The 24,893-nt window shown below is 42.1% G+C and overlaps 1 protein-coding gene and 1 non-coding gene across 2 annotated transcripts in view; one reads left to right on the forward strand and one right to left on the reverse strand.

The window, feature by feature from the left end:
- LOC124550940 (uncharacterized protein CG43867) overlaps positions 1–24,893 on the forward strand; it is a 396,962-nt gene that overhangs the window by 210,013 nt on the left and 162,056 nt on the right. The window contains exons 4-5 of the mRNA XM_047125748.1: positions 12,872–13,003; positions 19,436–19,554. Coding sequence (XP_046981704.1) covers positions 12,872–13,003; positions 19,436–19,554 — 251 coding nt within the window. The remainder of the gene's footprint in view (positions 1–12,871; positions 13,004–19,435; positions 19,555–24,893) is intronic.
- Positions 11,230–11,304, reverse strand: Trnas-uga. The gene has a single exon. It is a non-coding gene; the product is annotated as a tRNA-Ser (tRNA).

Below are 24,893 nucleotides of genomic sequence, written 5' to 3' on the forward strand. Positions count from 1 at the left end.
AACCAGGTTTTAAATTGTAAGACATTTCCAGGGGCAGATGTGGACTCTGACCACAATCTATTGGTTATGAACTGTAGATTAAAACTGAAGAAACTGTTAAAAGGTGGGAATTTAAGAAGATGGGACCTGGATAAACTGACAAAACCAGAGGTTGTAGAGAGTTTCAGGGAGAGCATAAGGGAACAAATGGCAGGAATGGGGGAAAGAAATACAGTAGAAGAAGAATGGGTAGCTATGAGGGATGAAGTAGTGAAGGCAGCAGAGGATCAAGTAGGTAAAAAGACGAGGGCTAGTAGAAATCCTTGGGTAACAGAAGAAATATTGAATTTAATTGATGAAAGGAGAAAATATAAAAACGCAGTAAATCAAGCAGGCAAAAACGAATACAAACGTTTCAAAAATGAGATCGACAGGAAGTGCAAAATGGCTAAGCAGGGATGGCTAGAGGATAAATGTAAGGATGTAGAGGCTTATCTCACTAGGGGTAAGATAGATACTGCCTACAGGAAAATTAAAGAGACCTTTGGAGAAAAGAGAACCACTTGTATGAATATTAAGAGCTCAGATGGAAACCCAGTTCTAAGCAAAGAAGGGAAAGCAGAAAGGTGGAAGGAGTATGTAGAGGGTCTATACAAGGACGATGTACTTTAGGGCAATATTATGCAAAAGGAAGAGGAGGTAGATGAAGATGAAATGGGAGATACGATACTGCGTGAAGAGTTTGACAGAGCACTGAAAGACCTGTGTCGAAACAAGGCACCGGGAGTAGACAACATTCCATTACAACTACTGACGGCCTTGGGAGAGCCAGTCCTGACAAAACTCTACCATCTGGTGAACAAGATGTATGAGACAGGCGGAATACCCTCAGACTTCAAGAAGAATATAATAATTCCAATCCCAAAGAAAGCAGGTGTTGACAGGTGTGAAAATTACCGAACCATCAGTTTAATAAGTCATGGCTGCAAATTACTAACGCGAATTCTTTACAGACGAATGGAAAAACTAGTAGAAGCCGACCTAGGGGAAGATCAGTTTTTATTCCGTAGAAATATTGGAACACGTGAGGCAATACTGACCCTACGACTTATCTTAGAAGCTAGATTAAGGAAAGGCAAACCTATGTTTCTAGCATTTGTAGACTTAGAGAAAGCTTTTGACAATGTTGACTGGAATACTCTCTTTCAAATTCTGAAGGTGACAGGGATAAAATACAGGGAGAGAAAGGCTGTTTACAATTTGTAAAACCAAATGGCAGTTATAAGAGTTGAGGGGCATGAAAGGGAAGCAGTGGTTGAGAAGGGAGTGGGACAGGGTTGTAGCCTCTCCCCGATGTTATTCAATCTGTATATTGAGCAAGCAGTGAAGGAAACAAAAGAAAAATACGGAGTAGATATTAAAATCCATGGAGAAGAAATAAAAACTTTGAGGTTCGCCGATGACATTGTAATTCTGTCAGACACAGCAAAGGACTTGGAAGAGCAGTTGAACGGAATGGACAGTGTCTTGAAAGGAGGATATAAGATGAACATCAACAAAAGCAAAACCAGGATAATGGAATGTAGTCAAATTAAATCGGGTGATGCTGAGGGAATTAGATTAGGAAATCAGACACTTAAAGTAGTAAAGGAGTTTTGCTATTTAGGGAGTAAAATAACTGATGATGGTCGAAGTAGAGAGGATATAAAATGTAGACTGACAATGGCAAGGAAATCGTTTCTGAAGAAGAGAAATTTGTTAACATCGAGTATAGATTTAAGTGTCAGGAAGTCGTTTCTGAAAGTATTTGTATGGAGTGTAGCCATGTATGGAAGTGAAACATGGACGATAAATAGTTTAGACAAGAAGAGAATAGAAGCTTTCGAAATGTGGTGCTACAGAAGAATGCTGAAGATTAGATGGGTAGATCACATAACTAATGAGGAGGTGTTAAATAGGATTGGGGAGAAGAGAAGTTTGTGACCCAACTTGACTAGAAGAAGGGATCGGTTGGTAGGACATGTTCTGAGGCATCAAGGGATCACCAATTTAGTATTGGAGGCCAGCGTAGAGGGTAAAAATCGTAGAGGGAGACCAAGAGATGAATACACCAAGCAGATTCAGAAGGATGTAGGTTGCAGTAGGTACTGGGAGATGAAGAAGCTTGCACAGGATAGAGTAGCATGGAGAGCTGCATCAAACCAGTCTCAGGACTGAAGACCACAACAACATTTATCTTCCTGAGCAAATTTAAAAAATTGTCCTTCGATAATTTATTTGCACAATACATACTTCTGTTGCTGATATTATGCTTCACTGTATGAAAAATTGTTGCTAGCTCACCTGCAACGTTTTTCATGTCCTTGCTGGTGTTGACAAAATATTTAAATAAATTTGAATTCGCCTTTCCGTCTCTTTCCTTCCGATTGTGTAGTTCTGTAGAAGAGTGATGGCTGCAGTCAGCTTTACCACCATGAGCGATGCTAAAGTCACGCTTTCATAGCACACAGTAAGCTCGATTTACGTTGTTGGCCATGGGCTTTAACCACGAATATTGTTCCATATCTTCATGTAAACACACAAGTACTTCATCTTCATGGTTCGTGGAGTTTTCACATCATTTTCACGACGAGAGCACATAATGAAAACCCTTTCACTTAAAAAGCAAATGAAAATCCTGTATACACGAATACTTCACAACAGCTATCACGGAAAAACCGAGAAGTTAGCACAAATCGAAATATTTGGCGCTAACGTTCATCTGTTTCGATTGCTGACACTTTCAGTAATCGAGAATACTATCGATTTCTGTTAGAAATGTTTTCGAGATATCTCTATGAAAGGATCCAACTATCGATAGTACCTCACGGGTTATAACAGCGATCACTAAACGAAATATACGGAAGAAACAGGCGGACAATGAGGGAGACGGGAGAATTAAAAAAAAAAGGGTGCTAAAATACGGGAGAGTTGGTCGCCCTACGCATTCGGGAGGACGACGGTTCAAACGTACCTCCGGCCATCCTGATTTAGGTTTTCCGTGTTTCCGTGATTTCCCTAAATCGCTTCAGACAAATGCCAGGATGGTTCCTTTGAAAGGACACGGTCGATTTCCTTCCCCATCCTTTCCTAATCCGGTGGATCCCATGGACTCGCTGTTTCATTCCCTCCCCCAAATAAACCAACCAACCAACAACCAACCACCTGATATCATTTTTAATTTTAAACTTATGAGTTTATTTTCATTCTCCCCTAAAAGTTTTAAGTGGTGTAATGATTCAAATAGCTTTTTTGCTCATCTTTATGTAAGTACCTTATTTACAGAGCTTTTACCCTGATTTAATCTGTAGCACAGTGCATTTCTTTTCATTTCTGCTGTGACATCTGTTGAAGCTTGGTGGGCTTCCAGAGTGTCCAAGTATTGTTGTATTTACTCTCCAGGAATAGTAATGAAGGTAATGTGCCGGAACCCATTTACGGAAACTTCAGCTATAGCCTACAGTATTGAGTGTCTTTACAGCATCCATAGTACCTGGCTAAACGTGGTGTTCTGAATATAATCGTAAAACAAAGAGAGACAAGGGCACATTAAAAAAGGCTTTTAGTTCCTAGAAAGAGAACACTGCTACTAAAGTGACTTCTGAGCTTGGCTTGAGCCAAACAACTCAGTTTAAATGGAAACGGTGTGACAGGAAAATAATAAAGAAAACATTTAATGTTAGATCTTCTGTTTCCAAACCACGTCACTGTCGATTAGGAGCTGTAGAGAGTTCAAAAAACCCTTGTAAACGGTTTCATGTTTGTTGTAAACTGATCTTCAACTTTGTAATTTGAAAACACTCATTATTCTTTGAAAGTTATCTGTGTTCTCATTAAAATATTGACAAAGCAGTATTGTGAAAGGAGGGTGTTTGCCTAGTGTATCTAAGTAACCACCAGCAGCTTGTATAGTAGCAGCTGTTTCATTAATTTTGTTAAGTTGGTAGATAACAAATATTTTTAATTTCAAAGATAAAATAGCAGAATGATGATCCAGTTAACTGTCAACACAGCCCTCAAAAGTCCCTTCTGACGCCTCATTACGCCCTGTTGAGAGCTACTTTTATAGAAGCTGATATTTCCTCAGTTATACTAAACAGCTGCTGTTTATCTGATTACAGTGGTGTTTTTCAAAGAAAATAGTTACCTACATCTGTCAATACGAACTATGTTTGCTCTGTGTTACTACTTGCCCCGGCAGTTTTCAGTGAATATTTCTACTTGCCATGTAGTTAACAGGCATTTTTAATCCTTGAATTCATGTAGGTAGTCAGGTAATGTGTATGAGAAGCAGTTAGCGAGACATATTTTTAATTTTATTTTGAATCGGTGGAGATTCCGAATTCCATGATTTATGTTACATATAATCCTGTTGAACGCTTTTGCACCAGAGTACATAACTCCATTCTGAATTATAGACTGGGGGTAACTTATAAATGAAAATTGTTTTCATGTCTCGTATTTATACTGTGCAAATTACAGCTCATCTGGAACTGGTTTTTACCATCAGCAACAAAACCCATTAAGGGATAAATGTATTAGGAAGTGAGTGTAAGGATTTCAAAATAATTAAAAAGTCTTCTGCAAGATTTCCAGTTGTATGCTTCACACGATATACTTACTGCACATTTCCACTGAATAAATACTTTATTTAGTGTAGGTGCATTGCTCCAGAAGATAACTGTGTAAGACAACAGAGATTTGGAATCGGCAAAAGTGGACGCTTTTCTTTAGATCAACGCAACGAAAGATGCTTCTAATGGCAAAACATGTTGAACTGAAATTTCATTAATTAATGCATATGTTGAGTCGATTTTATGTTTTTATCCAACCAGACCCCAAGGAGCTGTGTGTTTCATATAGTGTATGATTAGTAGTATCTATATTTGGTGGTAACAGGTCGTCACCCTGTTTCAAATGGCATAATATGAGTCTTTCTGATATTGAGACTTGAACAGCTTTAATTTTAATTGATTCAGCTGTGGGTTCTTGGTGAAACATTGTATGTTGTATTAATCAAACGGAACACAATTTAGCTTTGTGTCAAAACTTTGTTACTATTGTACGACATAGTTAGGTTTCTTTCGAGCTATAAGCGCATTTTCTATTACATGGCTCATTCCAGAGTTGAGAACCAAGCAATGAGTCTATCGAGTTTGGACTTAAACTGTAGAACTTATCTCTGTTGATGATTTTCATAAATTGCGTATGGATGTACAAAATTGATTAAGACAGAATGTGCAAAATTCATTGGTACAGTGTTTACAATAACTACAACTTAACACACGCTGGAATAGAGATATGCACAAAATGAAATTTTTTGCTGTGCTAGTGAAGGCACCAAGGTTGTTCTTCTATGTAGGGCTTCCAAAATTGTCTAAAAGGAGCGAATAATTGAATTGAGTTTGTTCATGCAGTAACGAGTGTGAGGATATCCACATCTGTTTCTTAATTTCTAACTAACTGAGCGGGTCTTGTACTCTTTTCTTCTATGACAAAGGGTGACTATGGTTTTTTTAATCACTGTTTCCTGTAACCAACTGTAGGTCTTTCTGAGCTGTTATCTGATTATATCTGTTGAGAGGTGAAACAGCTCAGTAGTCGATCCGTAGGGTTTTCATAGGTTCATTCTTCAAAGTACTTGTAGTACTGTATGATCATCAGCGCCATATTTCTCGTGCTGAAAGGGTACATCTAATCAGTGCCCTTTTAACTGTGGATCACGTCTTGTCAGTGGACTTTTTCTCCTTTCACGTTGAAGGTTTGTGAAAGAGATTTCTGTTTGTTGATGTATTTACTGGAATAACGCACTAAGATAGATCGAACTCGATGAACTGCCTGTAATACACAATTGTAGATGATGACATATCGATTGCATATGAATGTCTTACAGTCAGACTGTATGTTTTTAAGAGTCCATTAAGCTAACAACAATATGTACAAATATGCTTTTAGACAATTTTGCAAGCTCTTCATAGAAGAACAACTTTGGTGCCTTCCCTGGCACATTTCATTTTTGATATTTGAACTATGATGATGATTTTTAACAACAATCAACTCATCTATACTAAATATTGGAGTATATGTGTAACTGTTTAACTTGTACTCTTAAATCATCATCTTTTTGCAAACACTGCTCGACCCTCTTTTGTATTTCAGCTGAATCTTTATTGGGTGTAGATGATCATTTACATAATTTTAGTAATGGTTCCCCAATGAAAGTTTTATCTGTAATTTCAACTGTTGATAATTCTGTAGCCATATGGGGCAACTCATTTATTATTACTTGAAATTCTGAAATTAGTTGCGCCCATGTAGTATGTCTTCCTGGGCAATATGTCCTGCGTAATTTTCCTATGACTTCCATAACGTTATCACACGGACTGAATTGCAGATGGTATTTTGAAATAGCACATGTCTCACCCCTTCCCTGATAAATAGTGGGCCATTATGGTTAATAGTTGTTGTGGTTTTCCTGTATTAAAAAAAATACTCTTGTAAACAGTGTATTACTGAAGGTGTATTGTCTTGTTTAATTGGGTAAATTTTAATATATTTAGGCCAACATTCTATTAGTACAAAAATATACATCACCCCATTTAATCTTCGAGGCAGTGGACCTAAGAAATCTGCTGTAGTTAAATTGTGTATTGGCTTCAAAAGTATTATGGGTTACAACTTAAAAGGTGCACCTACATTAGTTCCCTTCACATTCTGTCACACTTTACAGCTGCTTAAGACTTCTCTTATTTTTCTGCTGTATACAATTTTATACCATAATGCCCATTGCCTCTGTGAATAAATCAAATTAAAATCATTCACTGCTGCTTGGGCAGTACACAACCTCCACATTGACTTACCTTCTTTTGCCCTCCAGAACAGAGTATCCACTTTCTACAACCGCAGGGATTTATCCTCTGTTGTTTGTAGTGTCAGTTTAGTGTTCCTTATTCTATGACTAACATAGATATCCATTTAATACCTTGGTTCATTGCTGTTGCTGGGTTTCGTACTTCATCATTATTGTAATTTAATGACAGAGAATGTGTAGTGAAAATCACCCCTGGTTCACTAGTGCAGTTCATGTCATTCATACATAGGGGTAGCCTAGATAATGCATCTGGGATTACATTTTATGAGCCTTTAATTTAAATGATTTCTGTATGATATTCTCGCAAGAATAAGACCCATCACAATAGCCATTATGCAACACTCGACTCTCCATTAAGAATGCTAGAGCTTGATGGTCCATTTAAATGAATCATTTAGACCCCACAAACTAATGTTTGAAATTTTTTAATATTCTATGTAATTGCAAGTAATTTTTTTTCAGTTGGTGTGTAGATTAGCTCGTGTTTATTTAAGCTACATCTCGCAAAAAGATTGTATTATATTCTCCTGTATTAGGCATCCCATTCCTCGTGAAACAGTTTACATGCTATTCCATATTCTGCTGCAATGGTTGCTTGCTGAAGGGTTCATTTGATCTTGGGTATTTCAATAGGGGTACATTCACCCAGGATAGCTTAATATTTTGAAATGTTTCTGATATTCCTTCATCCTGTATCCATTTTGATCTCTGATTCAATAAGGATAACAATCTAGGATCGTTTATGGGTTGTCCTTGTATGTATCCATGATAAAATTCTGCTAATCCCAGAAAGAAATGCAACTACCTTAAATTTTGTGGTTCTTACCAACCAGATGTCCCAGGAATTTGAGTTCTTCCTTTCTGAAGTGAGCATTCACTAGTCATTTCCTAAGGATTTCTTTAAAGTCTTAACCATGTTCAAAAACCAGTGCTCTTCACAGATTTCTGATACTTTCAAAATCTCAAGTACTTGTATTATTAACTGGTATAAATACCAAAACTGAGATATTCAGTCCAAAGAGTAAAATTCGAAATTGACACTATTTACCATGACATACAAATGCTGTAAATTTTCTCGATTCTCCATGTAGATAAACTTGCAAATAGCTAGTATTTAATTCCACTGAACTACAACATCTTCCATGATCAAACTTTATTAACTAATCATCGATACATAAAGGACGATCTCATTCTGTATCTGTGTGTTTATTTTGTTACATGCATCTAACACTAACCCCTCCAGTAGCTTTTCTTACAACTAGTATTGGATTTCAGTCAATAAAATTCTTCTGGGTTTGAGGCCGCATTGTCTACTGTAAAATTCCAACGTTTCGGAAACTATTGCAAGCCGCCTTTCTCAGGCTGTAGCCTGACTGTGACAATGGCCGCGGAAGCCTACGTTTACATAGTAATGGATTTCTGTGAATGCTAAGACATCTTTCTGTAATATTATTTTCGATCATTTTATGTATTGCGCCTTGAATTGCCATTCTTAAAACGAAGGGGAGTGGATATGGTTTACAAAAGAACAGTTCTCTATCTTTAATTTTGAATTGGTACACAGTTTCCAATCACTCCCAGTTTATCCAAAAATACAACGTAAGTTTGCAAAATATTACGTAGTTCCTCCTTCTGTATCTCTGTTAATAGGTATTGATAAACTTTGTGATGCAAGAGATCATTTGTTATCTCACTTGTTGCTTCTTTTTCTTCCTCACTGACAGTTTCAGCTTTGCTATTAAATAAACATTTATACATTTGTATTCTGTATTAAGTGAGTGATTTATCTTAAATGGAACTCCATAATGATGCTGTTCATGTTTCCAATGTAGCAGATTCCTGTCTAAATCTTTCCTTTAAATGTTATCAACCAATCAATCCCTCACACTATATGTAAATTTACATTAGGTACTACTAGTAGAGTTTGCCTGAACCTAAAAGTATTTGTACATAATGACTGTCTCGTTTCCTCTTTAATTACTCTGCCTTTAGTCCCAGTGATCCCGGAAGCATGTACTTCAGGTACTGGTAATATAGGAGAATGACTTTTATTTTTAATAGAGTCTATTAGTTGTTGCAACACCAAATAGATTTCACCCCCTGGATCTACATAAATGTCTATTTGTCTATCTTCCACAGTACTTATTACTACTATTCAGGGACTGATAACCCAGCAGCTTAGTCCCTTTCCTCCCTAAACCAACCAACTACCACTTTCATCTGTTCCTCATCTCCCGATTGCTGTTCATCCAATAATCACTCTCTCATTGATGTTGTTTGCGTAAAAGGAATAATTTTGTTCGTACGTTGGCCTACTGCGGAAACGTTACATCCTGGATACTGGTCCCTGTTCCAGGATGTTCCCCATTTCCCATCACCAGAACAGGGTGATCGGCCTTCCTTACACTTCGATTTGGGTATACACACTTTGTTTCTTAACAGTTCATTTATCCAACACCTATAAGAAATTTCCTTGTGTACATAATAAGGAAATAGACAAACCAATAATTTTACTAGATGATTCCCTTCCAATGGATTCTCCAAATACACTGACAGAAAAAAATTGCAACATTAAGAAAGAGTTGCGCAACATAAACGAAAGTTGGTAGTCGTGTGTCTACGTCTGAAAGATGATGTTTACTCAAATTTCGCGCCAGTCGTATAAGAGTGGCACTAGTAACACCACTAAGGCGATGTAAATCAGGTTTGCTTTAAATACACGTTGTTAAGGTTGTGAGTGTTAGTTACCTTTGAGATTGACGATAGTGAAGAATGCCTTTAAGGCGACAAAGACAGCATTATCAACACCTCACTTGAGTTTGAACGATGACGTGCAACAGGGCTCTGGGAAGCTAAATGTTCCTTCTGTGACACTGCAGAAGGACTTGGCAGAAATGTAACCATTGTACATGATTGCTGGCACCGGTGGTCACAGGAATGTACGGTCGTGATCGGCGTATGGCTCTAGCGCATTTTATTACATCTGCAGCAGCACTTTGAATAGCAGTCGGCACCACAGTGACACAACGAACTGAGACAAATCGGTTACTTCAACGACAGCTCCAAGCCAAATGCCTGCAGCATCCATTCCACTGACCCCAAAACACCGTCATTTGCGACTTCCGTAGTGTCAAGCGAGAGCTCATTGGAGGGCAGGGTGAAGGTACTGTACTGCAATGTATTGTTGTGCTACAGAAAAGGCTGTCTCATTGTAGCTGTACCACAAAAGTTACTACTAAAACATGCTTTACTTTACAGAAGAATACAGAAAAACTGTGCAGATATAAAACAGATACAGCGCAAAAGCAATAATATAAATTGTGCCACTCATTAATAGCATCATGATATAATCGTGTAGCCGTCAAACAAATCAAATACTAAGTCATCTGTAATCTCTCAGAAAGTACTTTAAATAAAGAATGTCTTTTCACGTAAGCCAAAATGTTGCGTTAAAGTCTCATTAGCAGTACATGTTCTAAGTATGTAAGCCTTAAAGTCGTTATGTACTCATGCAACTAACAAGCAAGATGCACACACAATAACACTGTGTCATTACTTCACTATAACAATGCAGTCGTAATTACTGTCTAAATAAGTTCCCTAGCTTCTTGACTTCTAAAATTTCTTTGTAGTGGTATTCGTTAACTGTTTGTCCAGGAGGCACCCACTCTTTACGAACAATTCCCTTGGAATCAAAGAAGCACACAAGCATACATTTCACTTTTGACTTTGACATGCGAGCTTTTTTTGGTCCGGGTGATCCCTTTGAGCACCATTGCGAACTTTGGCGTTTTGTCTCTGGATCGTACTGAAAAAACCAGCTTTCATTACCAGTGATAACACGGCTGAACAATTCTGGATTGATTTCCGTTTGCTCTAACTGATCGACTGCCTCATTTTTGCGCGTTTCTCGCTGTTGTGGTGTGAGATTTTTGGGGAACATTTTTGCACAAATCTTTCTCATACCAAGATCTTCAGTTATTATCAGATGAACCGTGTCTTGATTGATGTTCAGTCCTTCTGCAATCATTTTCACGGATTATCTTCGATCAGGTCGTACGAGTTCACGCACCCTGGCCAAGTTGACATCCGTCCACTGCGGTCCTCATCTTCAGTATTCGTTCTACCTTCACTAAACATTTATGCCAACGATAAATTTGAGCTCTTGACATAACCTCCTCTCCAAAAGCCTTCTGAAGCTTACCGAAAGTTGTCGCGTTTTCGTCCAAGTTAACGCAAAAAGAAATGGCATACCGTTGCGCAGTATTATGCGGTTCCATTTCCGTGACGAGAGACACAAACACGTGTTAACTTGAAACTTCCTGGCAGATTAAAACTGTGTGCCCGACCGAGACTCGAACTCGGGACCTTTGCCTTTCACGGGCAAGTGCTCTACCAACTGAGCTACCGAAGCACGACTCACGCCCGGTACTCACAGCTTTACTTCTGCCAGTACCTCGTCTCCTACCTTCCAAATTTTACAGAAGCTATTACAGCACAACTCACGACTGATCAGTTGCATCGATGTGTCGCTTGGACTAGAAGCAGCTTATAGATCAAGGTCAAAGATATTGTGCCTACGCAAGCCTGCAGGGTTGCCACCTCCTGCAAAGAAAATCACTCTCATTACTTTATTGTTGCATCTCGTACATTAGATAGGAAAAGTAACGAAAGCTCTCTAGTGTAAAACCAAACTTAGCATACTTACGCTTTTTAAAAGTTCACTAACTCACTGTAATCTGTATACAAAAAAAGTGGATGTATATATACAGAATGATTCACAATTCATGTTACACACGTGTAGAAATTGTAGAGGGGCTTAGGAGATCAAGTTTTACATTGGAGCCCAGGTCCGGAAACATCATTCAACGACGCTACAGAGCATCAAAGTTATAGGCGCCAGTGACTGTAAATCTATGTGTGTATACAGGATGATTCCGTGTTATAAATTTTATAGTATGATGAAAAAGTATAAATGCATTCATTTGGGGTAAGGGCCCCTGTATTGGAAACGTACCACCCAAAAGTTATAAGCGAAAAGCATTCTGATACCTCTGACAGTGGAATACACGTACTGATACTGTTGTTGCTAAAGTTGTAGGATAGGCAACCTTCAGAATGGCGGTATAAATATTGGCTCTTATATTGCATACCGTACAAGCTGTGAGCACTTGTGCAATAGAGATGTGTTACACAGTAGCGAAGATGAACAAGTGCTCATAGCTCCGTAATTACACGTTTTAGAGCTCATATTTACTGGAAATTGTTTCTTGTCTTGCTCCATAGTACCACCTGGTAAAGTTACGAACCAAACCAGCTTAATAACAACAGTACCGGTACACTTATTTCTCTCTCAGAGGTATCAGAATGATTTTCGCTTGTAACTTTAGACTTGTTCGTTTCTGACCAGGCACCCTTATCTCAGATTGAAACATGTACTCATCTCCATCATTCTTGAAACTTTGTAACATCATCACGGAATCGCCGTTTATATGCATACAGGCGCCGACACCTATAATTCTGACTCTCTGTAGCATCGTTGGATGACATTTCCGGACATAGATTCGCATGTAAAACTTGATGTTCTAAGTCCCCTCTAGAAGCTCTAGAAGTGTGTAACATTACTTGTGAAACACCCTACATACATGTGTGTGTGTGTGTGTGTGTGTGTGTATCTGTGTGTGTTTTCCAGAGTTATGCTTAGATGTCAACCTCTTCCGACACCCCACCCTGTCCCTAGTACTGCTAGGGGTTTCATATCCTCACTTTTTTTCTTTTTTTTTGCGCATACAAAGTCATATGTCACCAAATTTGGTTGACATCCTCACTATAATCAGTGTGTTACCACAACAGTATACTTTTCCAGATAAATGCAAGAAGCGTGGTTGAAACTGCTGTAGGCATTTGAGAGCTGCTCTGGAACACAGACACGCACGTACATACAGATGGTGTTGGCAGTCGTAAACTGGGTGCTTGTTTCAGCTGGAGGAGCAGAACCAGCACCTGCGCGAGCAGAACCAGAAGTGCAACGCCCAGCTGGAGCTGCTGAGGAACCACCTGGCCCAGAGCGCGCTCGGCCTCGGACTCTCCAGGGACCACCGCTCCAGCACCGCCGTACGTATCCTCTGCCTCTGCCTCACCTAGTTGTGGTGCTCTCTGTGTTCAGTGTGCCTATTCTCTCATTAATTAATGTTTTATGTAGCACTCCGTCTTCAGGCCACAAGTGGCCCATCGGGACCATCCGACCGCCGTGTCATCCTCAGTTGAGGACGCGGATATGAGGGGCGTGTGGTCAACACACCGCTCTCCCGGTCGTTATGATGGTTTTCTTTGACAGGAGCAGCTACTATTCGGTCGAGTAGCTCCTCAATTGGCATCACGAGGCTGAGTGCACCCCGAAAAATGGCAACAGCGCATGGCGGCTGGATGGTCACCCATCCAAATGCCGGCCACTCCCGACAGCGCTTAACTTCGGTGATCTCACGGAAACCGGTGTATCCACTGCGGCAAGGCCGTTGCCAATGTTTTATGTAGGATGAACATTAATAAAAACAACAAACTGCAGGGACGGATTCCTCACTGAAGTGGAAGAAGAAAGGGTCCTATGAACATGTGTCCACAAATGGACGGTGTGCGTGCAACCTCAACAAATCGTCCCGGAACACAGTATAGAGATGTATTGAATCTACATCACAACATATGTTCTAAGTAGCCTCCACGGGATGCAATGCACGCTTTCACAAGTCGCATTATGAATGGCCTCACCCTTTTGCACATTCCGGACTGTCTTCGTATAGTGTTACAGGCGTCGTGAACATGTTCTGCACGTAAGCAAGTGGTTCAGGTGCCCTCAGAGATAAAAATCCAGAAGTTTTAAGTCCGGTGATCTAGCAAGCCACTCGACATGGCCTCTGTGTCTGTCTAACGTCAGGGGAAGGTGACGATGTGTCGGCGAACTGTAATGCGGAAGTGGGGTGGTGCTCCGTTATGCAGAAACTATATAACCTGTCGTATCGCCAAAGTCAGCCTCGAGCAGCCAAAAAGAGTATTCCGCAGGAAATCCAGTTACTTTCTTCTGTCGAGGCGTTGTGGAATAATAACAGGTCCAAATATGTGGCCGCCAAGAATCCCTGCCCACACATTGGTGTTGAACTGATGCTGATGAGACAACTCAGCCATTCCCAGAGGACTGTCTGCAGCCCACAGATGACGATTGTACGGACTGATGGTGCCAGTTCTGGTAAAGGCTGCTTCGTCGGTAAAAAGGACTGGTGACAGAAATCCCTTGATTGTGATGGTCTGGTGCAAAAACCATAGGCAGAATCCTTCCCTTAGAGGGCAATACACTGCTGATTGTCTTGCACTGTAGCAGTTGATAGGGGAAGTGGCGGTTGTCAGGCAGGATACATATAACGTATTTTGGCCTAAGCCATATTGGCGGGCCTCTTGCCTGGAGCTTTTAGGGTTCGTCTCAATATCTTGTAGAACCCGATCCTCCAAACCCGGTGTACGCACCGTCTACCACCTCGCCGCAAGTTCGTCTGATCACACAAACGCCCATAAAGGGCTTGCACTGTTCTGTGATGTGGTTGGTGTCTGTGAGGGTAATTGTTTTGGTACAGCCGCCCTGCATCTTGACAGTTTCCATCTGCTTGGCTGTACACGAACACTATCTCGGTTTGTCCCAGACATTAACATTGGGCAACTCTGCTGCTTCTAGTTCGCTGCGTCAATCACACCGCCTGCAACACACGAGGAACGCAAGGCACGTGGTCAGAGGAAATTTCATTCGTCAGTGCCATCTACCGTGGCAACGACGCATTTCCGGAAACGTGTTCATCGGAGATTTTCTCCTCCATTTCCGTCAGTAATGCGTCCCAGCAGTTTGTACGTTTTTTTTAAATGTTCGTCCCGTATATTATTTGAAAATGTGTTAATATTTCGGTTTGTTGTTATTACACAGGTCTGCGACACTTTTGTGGTCGCTTTTTAAGCTCATTCTTGATACTGCTTGCACGCTCTGAATTCAGTAATTCACCTCATTTTGTTGAGTCTGGTCTGGTTTTATTGCTATTTCACTTTTTAAAATACGACATTTAAGAATTTTGTAATACAATATACACTGAAGCGCTAAGGAACCTGGTATAGGCAAGCGTATTCAAAGACAGAGGTATGTAAACAGGCAGAATACGGCACTGTGGTGGGTAACGCTTTTATTAGACGCGAAGTTTCTGGCGCAGTTGTTAGATCGGTTACTGCTGTTACAATGGCAGGTTATCAAGATTTGAATGAGTTTGAACGTGGTGCTATAGTCGGCGCAAGAGCGTTGGGACACAGCATCTCCGAGGGGATGAAATGGGGATTTTCCCGTGCGACCATTTCACGAGTGTACCGTCAATATCAGGATTCCGGTAAAACATCAACATCGCTGCGGCCGGAAGAAAGATCCTGCAAGAACGGGACCAATGACGACTGAAGGGAATCGTTCAACGTGACAGAAGTGCAACCATTCCGCAAATTGCTGCAGATTTCAGTGATGGGCCATTAACAAGTGTCAGCGTGCGAACGATTCAGCGAAACGTCATCGATATAGGCTCTCGGAGCCGAGGGCCCACTCGTCTACCATTGATGACTGCACGACAGAAAGCTTTACTCCTCTCCTGACCCCGTCAGTACCGACATTGGATTGTTGGTGACTGGAAACATATTACCTGGTAGGACGAGTCTCGTTTCAAGTTGTATCGAGCGGACGGGCGTGTACGGGTATGGAGACAACCTCATGAGTCCATGGACCCTGGTCGGCCGGGGTGGCCGAGCGGTTCTAGGCGCTACAGTCTGGAACCGCGCGACCGCTACGGCCACAGGTTCGAATCCTGCCTGGGGCATTGATGTGTGTAATGTCCTTAGGTTAGTTAGGTTTATGTAGTTCTAAGTTCTAAGAGACTGATGACCTCAGAAGTTGTCCCATAGTGCTCAGAGCCATTTGAACCATTTGAACCGTGGGCCATGCATGTCAGCAGGGGACTGTTCAAGCTGGTGGCGCCTTTTTAATGGTGTGGGACGCGTGCAATTTTAGTGATATGGGACCCCTGTAGGTCTAGATACGATTCTGACGGATGACACATACATAAGCATCCTGTCTGATCACCTGGATCCATTCATGTCCATCGTGCATTCCGACGGACTTTGGCAATTCCTTCGGGACTGCTTCTAGAACTGTGACAGGTGCTAGATTCAAGCTATAAGTGTCGCAGAGTGCGGAACTCGGTGAGGATACTCAAGGATTCAGGGTAGAAAGTCTAAGTGCCCCCACTTGCTACATAACGTTTGAAGACTCCTCTGGAACTATCTCCCAACCCAACGTCTCATTAGTAGCCCATATGCTGGTCTGAAAACCCATCTCCCTAACAACAGTTGGTACCGAGGCTAGTCAAATAACCAAAGTCTGACGTCTGGCGACACGTGACACAGAGATGGAGACTGCATTGTCCTACTCTTTCTTGTGTGCTGATGTGCTCATATTTATATGGCCCGCCGAACACTCTGAGCCGCTGCCAGTGTTCTTCCATTACCATATTTGGTCACGGCTGTAGACTGCTTCCTGCTACTCGCTGCGTATCGGCATGCAGCCCGTCACACAGCCCTGAATGTAACTCTGTTTGTCACAAGGCGCGTCGAAGTCCGCTCGTGCTGTTATCGTGTTCAGACACTGAAGCAATGTTACCTGGCTGCCCTGTAACCGGTTCCTGGACTGCCTCAGTGGAACAGTTCTCGAATTTTCTTGTGTATATGTCTGGCGGGACTGAGATTTACAACAAAAGCATCTGTCCTTGCACTGAATAAATTTCCATTTGCATATAAATAAGTGTCTAGCGTTGTCCAATTGAATGCAGGCTTTAAGGCTCCACTTTGACTCTCCAGGGTAGCCGAGAGTGCTAATGCGCTGCTTCCTGGACTCGGGTAGGCGCGCCGGCCCCGGATCGAATCCACCTGGCGGATTGACGACGAGGGCCGATGTGTCGGCCAGCCTGGATGTGGTTTTTAGGCGGTTTTCAACATCCCGCTCGGTGAATACTGGGCTGGTCCCCATGTTGCGCCCCCGTTACACGGCTCGCAAACATCTGTTCACATTCACACTATTCTATGGATTACACTCGATGCAGTCAGTTGGGGTACACTAATTCAGTCCTGGGGGTTACGGGGTGGCGGCAGGAAGGGCATCCGGCCACCCATTAACCATTAACATGCCAAATCCGATTAACGATGGCTGACCCTGCGTAACTGCGGGACAAGGCTCAAGCGATAGATAGATACATAGATAGGTAGGTAGATAGATAGATAAGGTTCCACTTTCTTTCATCATATCCAGTTTATGCTCAGCTTCATTCTTTCCACACAACTTGCTTATCACTCACGTCACATGGTCTTCTTACTTTTTGTCTACCGAGCAAGGTGCCGCAGTGGATAGCATACTGGACTCGCATTCGGGAGGACGACGGTTCAAACCCGCGTCCGGCCATCCTGATTTAGATTTTCCGTTATTTCCCTAAATCGATTCAGACAAATGCCGCGATCGTTCCTTTGAAAGGCCACGGCCAACTTCTATCCCTAATCTAACGGGACCTATGACCTCGCTATTTGGTCCACTCCCCCAAAGCAAACAACCAACCATCTGTTTGTCGGAGGATCCACCGGTGGCTGGTTCCTAGAATTTGATAGGTATTGATTCTTCTTCAGACTTCTCAGACGGAGTTTTTGAGACGATGCTGACCTCACGTTTCTTTGATGCAGCTCTCACGTTGGAGAAGATCTCCTACACGGAATGAGAGGAGCAGCAATTGACATCTGGTTCACTCTGCGCCACTTCTCGTCGTCCGGCAAATCTTCGCTAACTGCAACATTTTGTGGGACCATTTCCACAAAGAAGGCGTGATTGTAGGCTTCCTGAGTCCATTTTCAGACCGGAGAGATAGGAAAAATTACTAAGAGAAGCAAGAACACCTAGCATTATAAACATGTCATAAACGAAGAAAATGTTAGGTCTGGAGGGACTTCACACTTTATGGAAGAGTACAACAGACCATTAGACCCCGAGTAGTATGAAAGTCTGCGTAACTGGATCAAGTTATAGTCAGAAGATATTTATTCGTGTCTTCAATCCTATGTCACTTCAAGCTATTTACGAAAGCGTTCGTTTGACACATGCTCTTTAGCCCAGTTAGTTCGGACTACAGAGAGTCTACTGTATGCTAACGCAGGTCTCACTGGTAAGAACTGACAAGTGTTAGTAAGCCTCCCATCTGATGTATGAATGCAGAGCCTCGCGGCGATAACACTGAATAAGATGTTCTCGGGTTTCCAACCGCGTCAATTGCTTAAAACTACACGAGCTTTCGGCCAAGCACTCTTTGGCCATTGTCAAGTGGTATGATGACTGCCAGTGGGCTGTTGGTGCGCCCATATATACGCTAGCTGCCGGCTGTGACGTCACTGGTGCCTGTGACACTGCCATATATGGGCATGTTTTGAGTCGGCGTTCGATATGCCCACATTTGTTGTCTTGCAAACGTCCCCATCTGTTGACTCAGGGATCGAGACGTGGCTGCACGATCCGTTACAGCCATGCAGATAAGATGCCTGTCATCTCGAGTGCTAGTGATGCGACGCCGTTGCGATCCAGCACGGCGTTCCGTATTACCCTGCTGAACCCACCGATTCCATATTATGCTGACAGACATTGGATCTCGATCAACGCGAGCAGCAATGTCGCGATACGATAAACCGCAATCGCGATAGGCTACAACCCGACCTTTATCAAAGTCGGAAACGTAATGGTACGCATTTCTCCTCCTTACACGAGGCATCAAAACAACGTTTCACCAGGAAACGCCGGTCAAAAAATGGTTCAAATGGCTCTGAGCACTATGGGACTCAACTGCTGAGGTCATTAGTCCCCTAGAACTTAGAACTAATTAAACCTAACTAACCTAAGGACATCACAAACGTCCATGCCCGAGGCAGGATTCGAACCTGCGACCGTAGCGGTCTTGCGGCTCTAGGCTGCAGCGCCTTTAACCGCACGGCCACTTCGGCCGGCTAAACGCCGGTCAACTGCTGTTTGTGCATGAGAAATCGGTTGGAAACTTTCCTCGTGTCAGCACGTTGTAGGTGTCGCCACCGGCGCCAACCTTGTGTGAATGCTCTGAAAAGCTAATCATTTGCATATCACAGCATCTTCTTCCTGTCGGTTAAATTTCGCGTCTGTAGCACGTCATCTTCGTGGTGCAGCAGTTTTAATGGCCAGTAGTGCATAATAAGTGCTTCGTTAATTAAGCAGAAAATAACTAAAAACGAACATTATCCTTACGATACATGTGACTGCCTGCTGTCTCACCGCTTGGAGCGCTAGTGTAGCTCCAGCTGTCAAACAGTAACACCTTTGGCACCAGGGAGTGTCATGACTGTATGTATTAGACTGTGGTGACAGAGTGTGTACATCATGAACAGAGTTTGAATTTACAGGTTTTCTTAATTTTCGTGCTGCAGGGCTCCTCGTCCAGAGCCAGCCTCAGCCTGGAAGTGACCACGGCGAGCGACGACTCGCTGGGCATCGCGCCGCTGGACCTGCCCACGCGGCCGCTCTCCACTGTTTCGTCTTCTCTCAGGTCTGAACCACAGTCATTTCTGTTGCTACCTCTAAACAAATTCTTTACTTCAGAAAGTGTCCTCTGTGTCAAGAGAGTAGTTAATATACGTACGTGGTGAAGAAACATTCGAGTACTAAGACCTCACATTACGACTCCCTTTACATTTGCAATACAGAATTGTATTCACCAAAAGTTTCTGTGATTATTTAATACTACTCTTTGTTCATCATAAGAATGAAGCTGATGTACACGAAGGCAAATGCGACGATTTCACAGCACCCGTAGCGCACGTACATCAGTATTGTTACGCTCTTGGAAGTAGGTCCTACTTATGTATTACATAGCTTATTACTACGTTACGGTGTCCGCCCTGATAGCTGAATGGTCAGCGTGACGGATTGCCGTCCTACGGGCCCGGGTTCGATTCCCGGCTGGATCGGAGATTTTCTCCGCTCAAGGACTGGGTGTTGTGTTGTCTTCAGTCTTCATCATCGTATCATCCCCATCCGCCGCGCAGGTCGCCCAGTATGGCGTCGAATGTAATAAGACCTGCACCAAGGCGGCGGGACCTGCCCCGTAAGGGACCTCCCGGCCAATGACGCCAAACGCTCATTTCCATTTACTACGTTACGGTAAATGAAACTTCAAGGTATTCTAATGTACTAACAACCATCAATGTTTTTCTTAACCATGCTTCAGTTTTGTATTTCTTATTTCAAAAATTCTGTACAGTCGCAGTTTCTGTACCGTTGTGCCCTGATTGTTGCGCTGTTAATACGTAGTGTGAAAATGGCTGACGCTACTTCCTCGTAGGAAACACGCTCGTGAAACACCGTTGGAAAGTTTGTTCTAAATGTTTTTACAAGTTCGGAGAAAAAAATCGGTCGTGAAATTTTCTTAAGAATTGTATTTATACAGTTATGTCAGTTTTTAAATTGCTAAATGTTGTATAATGATAATCAGGTAGTTCACGGATCGCTGGTTCAATTCTGACTTTAGTTTTACTTGTTTTCGTACGATTTGGGATACCTACATCTGTTAAATGTAAAATTAATGCTAATTAATACATACCTAATAATCACTTTTATGTAAGTGAACATTCTTTTTTTTCTAATTGCATATTGCATGCAAAATTGCAGTTTTCATTGCAAATATAAATTCTTGTTATCGATATTTTATAAAAGATTGTTAATAAAGGTAGTTTAAATTAATAAAACATCAAATTTTAATTTTTACGACAAAAGTGAAAGATGAGATACTCTTTATTTGGACTATGTCCATTGTTTTATATCTCAAATGTGGTCTCAGATGAGCCAAAGTGAAAAATAAATAATAAATGTCGTGTGACTAGGGCCTCCCGTCGGGTAGACCGTTCGCCGGGTGCAAGTCTTTCGATTTGACGCCTCTTCGGCGACTTGCGCGTCGATGGGGATGAAATGATGATGATTAGGACAGCACAATACCCAGTTCTTGAGCGGAGGAAATCTCCGACCCAGCCGGGAATCGAACCCGGGCTCTTAGGAAAGACACTCTGTTGCGCTGACCACTCAGCTACCGGGGCGGACAGCCAAAGTGATAAGCGTCGTAGAAATGTGGAAAACAATAATTTTTATGGCATCGAGGCAAACCATATATGCTACATTTTTAGTGGCCACCGTACTGCAAAATGAACCAAACGGTATTGGAGCCAACCTAAGGGGTTTACCGCGAAAAGACATTTAAGCTACTAGACGTACTGGAACTAAAACGCAGAGCTTTTGTCTCGCGTCACTGTAGAATCCTGGCGGGATACGGAAAGACACGTCAGAAAAGAAGAGGAAAAACGTCAGGGATGGTTTGCTTCGTGGATTCCGTTGTTGATACACTTGTAACTATGTAGCACGTGACAATTCCAGTACTGAAATGTTTCCCTCCGATTCGGATACGGAAGGAACTAAGAGGTTATCAGATGGCTAACGGTAACTTGATACCTTCAGTGGCTTCAATATTTAACTATACGGTGAAATCCCTGCTGTGCAATTTTGCGTCACACATAGCTCGTTCAAAAAAATTATCCTGTGTTTTTGCCTCCTCCAGAGGAACTTTACAGTTCGAGAAGGCCTAATGACCTGTGTTTAGGGGCCGAACTGAGCTGAGGAATAAGTTAGGAATTTTCATCACTCTTGTTTCCAAGTACAATACTAGACCTTATTAGCGAAGAAAGAGAGCATGTTATGGTTTGCGTATGGTCTCCTAAGAAGTGTGCGGTATTGCTCGAGTTGCGCCGAATATTATTTCATTCTGTTTTAAAAATTAAATGGCATTCGAAGCTCTGCTCTTCTCTTTCTACTTCTTATCTACAACTTCTTCTATCGCTGCAGGTTATATGGACTAGCGCGATGGCCAGTGCTGTCCAGGTTAAACGCGCCGGCAGAGCTGTTGTCCCGTATAGTCACTTTGTCCGTGTGCGCATAGCGCACAGCATAAAACGTATCCTTATTATAGTACTTGACTGTACTCGAGGTAGCTTGGTTTCCTCTCCACATTAAACGAAGTGCAATGAGCTTCCTGGAAACGCGGAAGAATACATAGCGTAATCTTTACATAAAATTTATTCTTACGATGAAAACGATACAGGATCTCAGATCATGATTTCATTTATGCTAGCAATACAAAATTGTATTTACGGAAAGTTTCTGTAATTAGTACTGAAACGGAAATGAGAGTGCAATAGGTCCTATTCTTCTTCTTTTAAACACTGGAAAGCGTGGGGAAATACGATGTGTGGTAAGAGAAATGTAGTGAGCACAGGACAATCAGCCTCATTTCACATGCAGCCAAAGTGATGTTAAGAATAATTAATAAAAGACTTGAAAAATTAATGGAGGAATCTTGGCGAGGAGCAGTTTAGCTTTAGACGGAATACGGGCACCAGAGATGCAATAGGCCTCCTATGAATCTTGGGAGAAGGGTTTATTGAAAAAGAAAGAGACCTATATATGCTCTCTATCGATCTAGAAAAGGCATTTGACAATGTGGTTTGGGACAAGATGGCGACTATAATGAGGGAAAATAGAGTGGACTGGAAAACCAGAAGACTTGTAAACTCATTATATCTTAATCAAAAAGCCTCAGTTAAAGTGGGAGGAGAAAGTACAAACTGGATCGGACTAGGAAAAGGAGTAAGACTAGGATGCTGTCTATTACTTACTCTTTTCAACATCTACTTGGAAAATATGGTGGGCCAATGCTCAGTAAATGACAAAGGAGTAGAAGTTGTAGGAAGAAGAGTAGGCTGTTTGAGGTTTGCTGATGGCATGGTCCTTCTAGCCACAGGGGAAAAATAATTACAGGATTTGGTGGACACCATTGAAGCTAACGGAAAAAATTATGGAATGAAAGTTAACAAATGGTTCAAATGGCTCTGAGCACTGTGGGACTTAACGTCTGTGGTCATCAGTCCCCTAGAACTTAGAACTACTTAAACCTAACTAACCCAAGGACATCACACACATCCATGCCCGAGGCAGGATTCGAACCTGCGACCGTAGCGGTCACTCGGTTCCAGACTGAAGCGCCTAGAACCGCACGGCCACACCGGCCGGCGAAAATTAACACAAAAAAACAAAAGTATTGGCACTATGAGAACATAAAGAAATAAAAATTATGCTAAACGAAGAAATACTAGAACAGGTACAAAATTTTAAGTATCTTGGAAGCAGGATAGACACCAACTGGAAGTGCGCCACAAATATTAAAACAAGGATAGCAATGGCAAAAGAGACATTTTTAAGAAAAGGAGAATTTTCTGCAACGTTCTGGACAGAGAACTCAGGAAGAGACTCATAAAATGTCTTGTATGGAGGGTTCCTCTATATGGCGCTGAATCATGGACTTTGAGGAAGAAAGACAAAGGCTCGAGGCTTTTGAGATGCGGACGTGGCGGAGGATGGAAAGAATACGTTAGATGGACAGAGTAAACAGTGAAGAGGAACTGAGAAGAGTGGGAGAGAAAAGACAGTTACTAGATGTAATAAAAAGAAGAAAAAGAAATTGGATTGGGCATTTATTAAGAAAGAATGACGGACTGAAAAGAAATTGGAATGGGCATTTATTAAGAAAGAATGACGGACTGGTAAAAACAGCTTTAGAAGGTCATGTAGAAGGGAAAAGGAAGCGAGGAAGGAAGAGATTTCAGATACTGGATGACGTGATGGACGGTACAACATACAGCTGCCTTAAGAAGAAAACAATGGATCGCAGAAAATGGAGAGGCAAAGGACCTGCAAATATAGCAGAAAACTGATGATAATGATGGTAAGAGAAAACAGTGAGTGCTCAAACAAAAATATGTCCTTAAAAATGGAATAGTAACAACCGTTGTACTCGCATTTTTGTGTCAGTATTTACTAGCGGCCAGTTCAGGCTTCAGGCGGGTAGCAGTAAGTATGTGTAGCTAGACGTCTCCTCCGGCGTATCGGTACTTTTGTTTACTGGCCACTGCGTAGAGCTACGATTAAAATTCAGAGAACATCAGGTAACGAAATATGGACTCCAAATTCGAGTACAAATTAAACGATTTGAGCAGCACGTGCTGGGAGAGGTCTCAGGAGGCAGGACTTAATCGATAAACATCATAGTTTAGCCAATTTGCACGAAATACAGGGGGTGTCAAAAAGGAGTTTACAACTGCTTTGGAGTGATACAGAAGTTTATTCAGATAACTTAAATAATGTGTAGGTTTGTCATTTCGTAGCAGACTGCTATATCAGAGAGCTTCGCAAAAGCGATAGGCAACCATTCGGGCACCTCTGACATGCGTGCAGCCTACACGGCCCCTGCACGCCTTAGCGTCGCGAACTCGCCCTGCCGCAGTAACGAGCGGACACCAGGCGACGCTACAAGAGTTAGCAGAGGCCGCCACTTCCAAGGGACCCACTCGCGTCCGCCACACACGAAACCATAAAACAGGGCCGCGAGTACTCCGCTGCCAGCCGCTATAAAGGTCGACGCCAGAGCAGCGCAGGCCGACTGTTTCCTTGTGTTTGACTCTTGCGATTTGCGACGAATTGCCGGCTCTGTTCTTTTAACTTTGTGTCGACTTTTTAACTGTCTCCCCCTGTGCATGACACCTCATTGGTGTATATTTTAACCCCCATCATCTCCATTTGCTGTGTTTTGTTGTCCCCCTTTTATCACCACCCCTTTTTTTTTTTTGTAAGCATCTCCCTTTCATGTACGTTGTACAACCGTTTGGCTGAAGAACGGTGGATTGTGCCGCTGCCAGCCCTCCCCTGCACATGGGGCAGGAGAATGACAATACAATAATAAAAAAAGGCACATGTCAGTTCTTCCACCAGCATCCAGAGTCCCTCCTA

The sequence above is a fragment of the Schistocerca americana genome, chromosome 9 (genome assembly GCF_021461395.2).
Source record: "Schistocerca americana isolate TAMUIC-IGC-003095 chromosome 9, iqSchAmer2.1, whole genome shotgun sequence".
NCBI classification, from domain to species: Eukaryota; Metazoa; Arthropoda; class Insecta; order Orthoptera; family Acrididae; genus Schistocerca; species Schistocerca americana.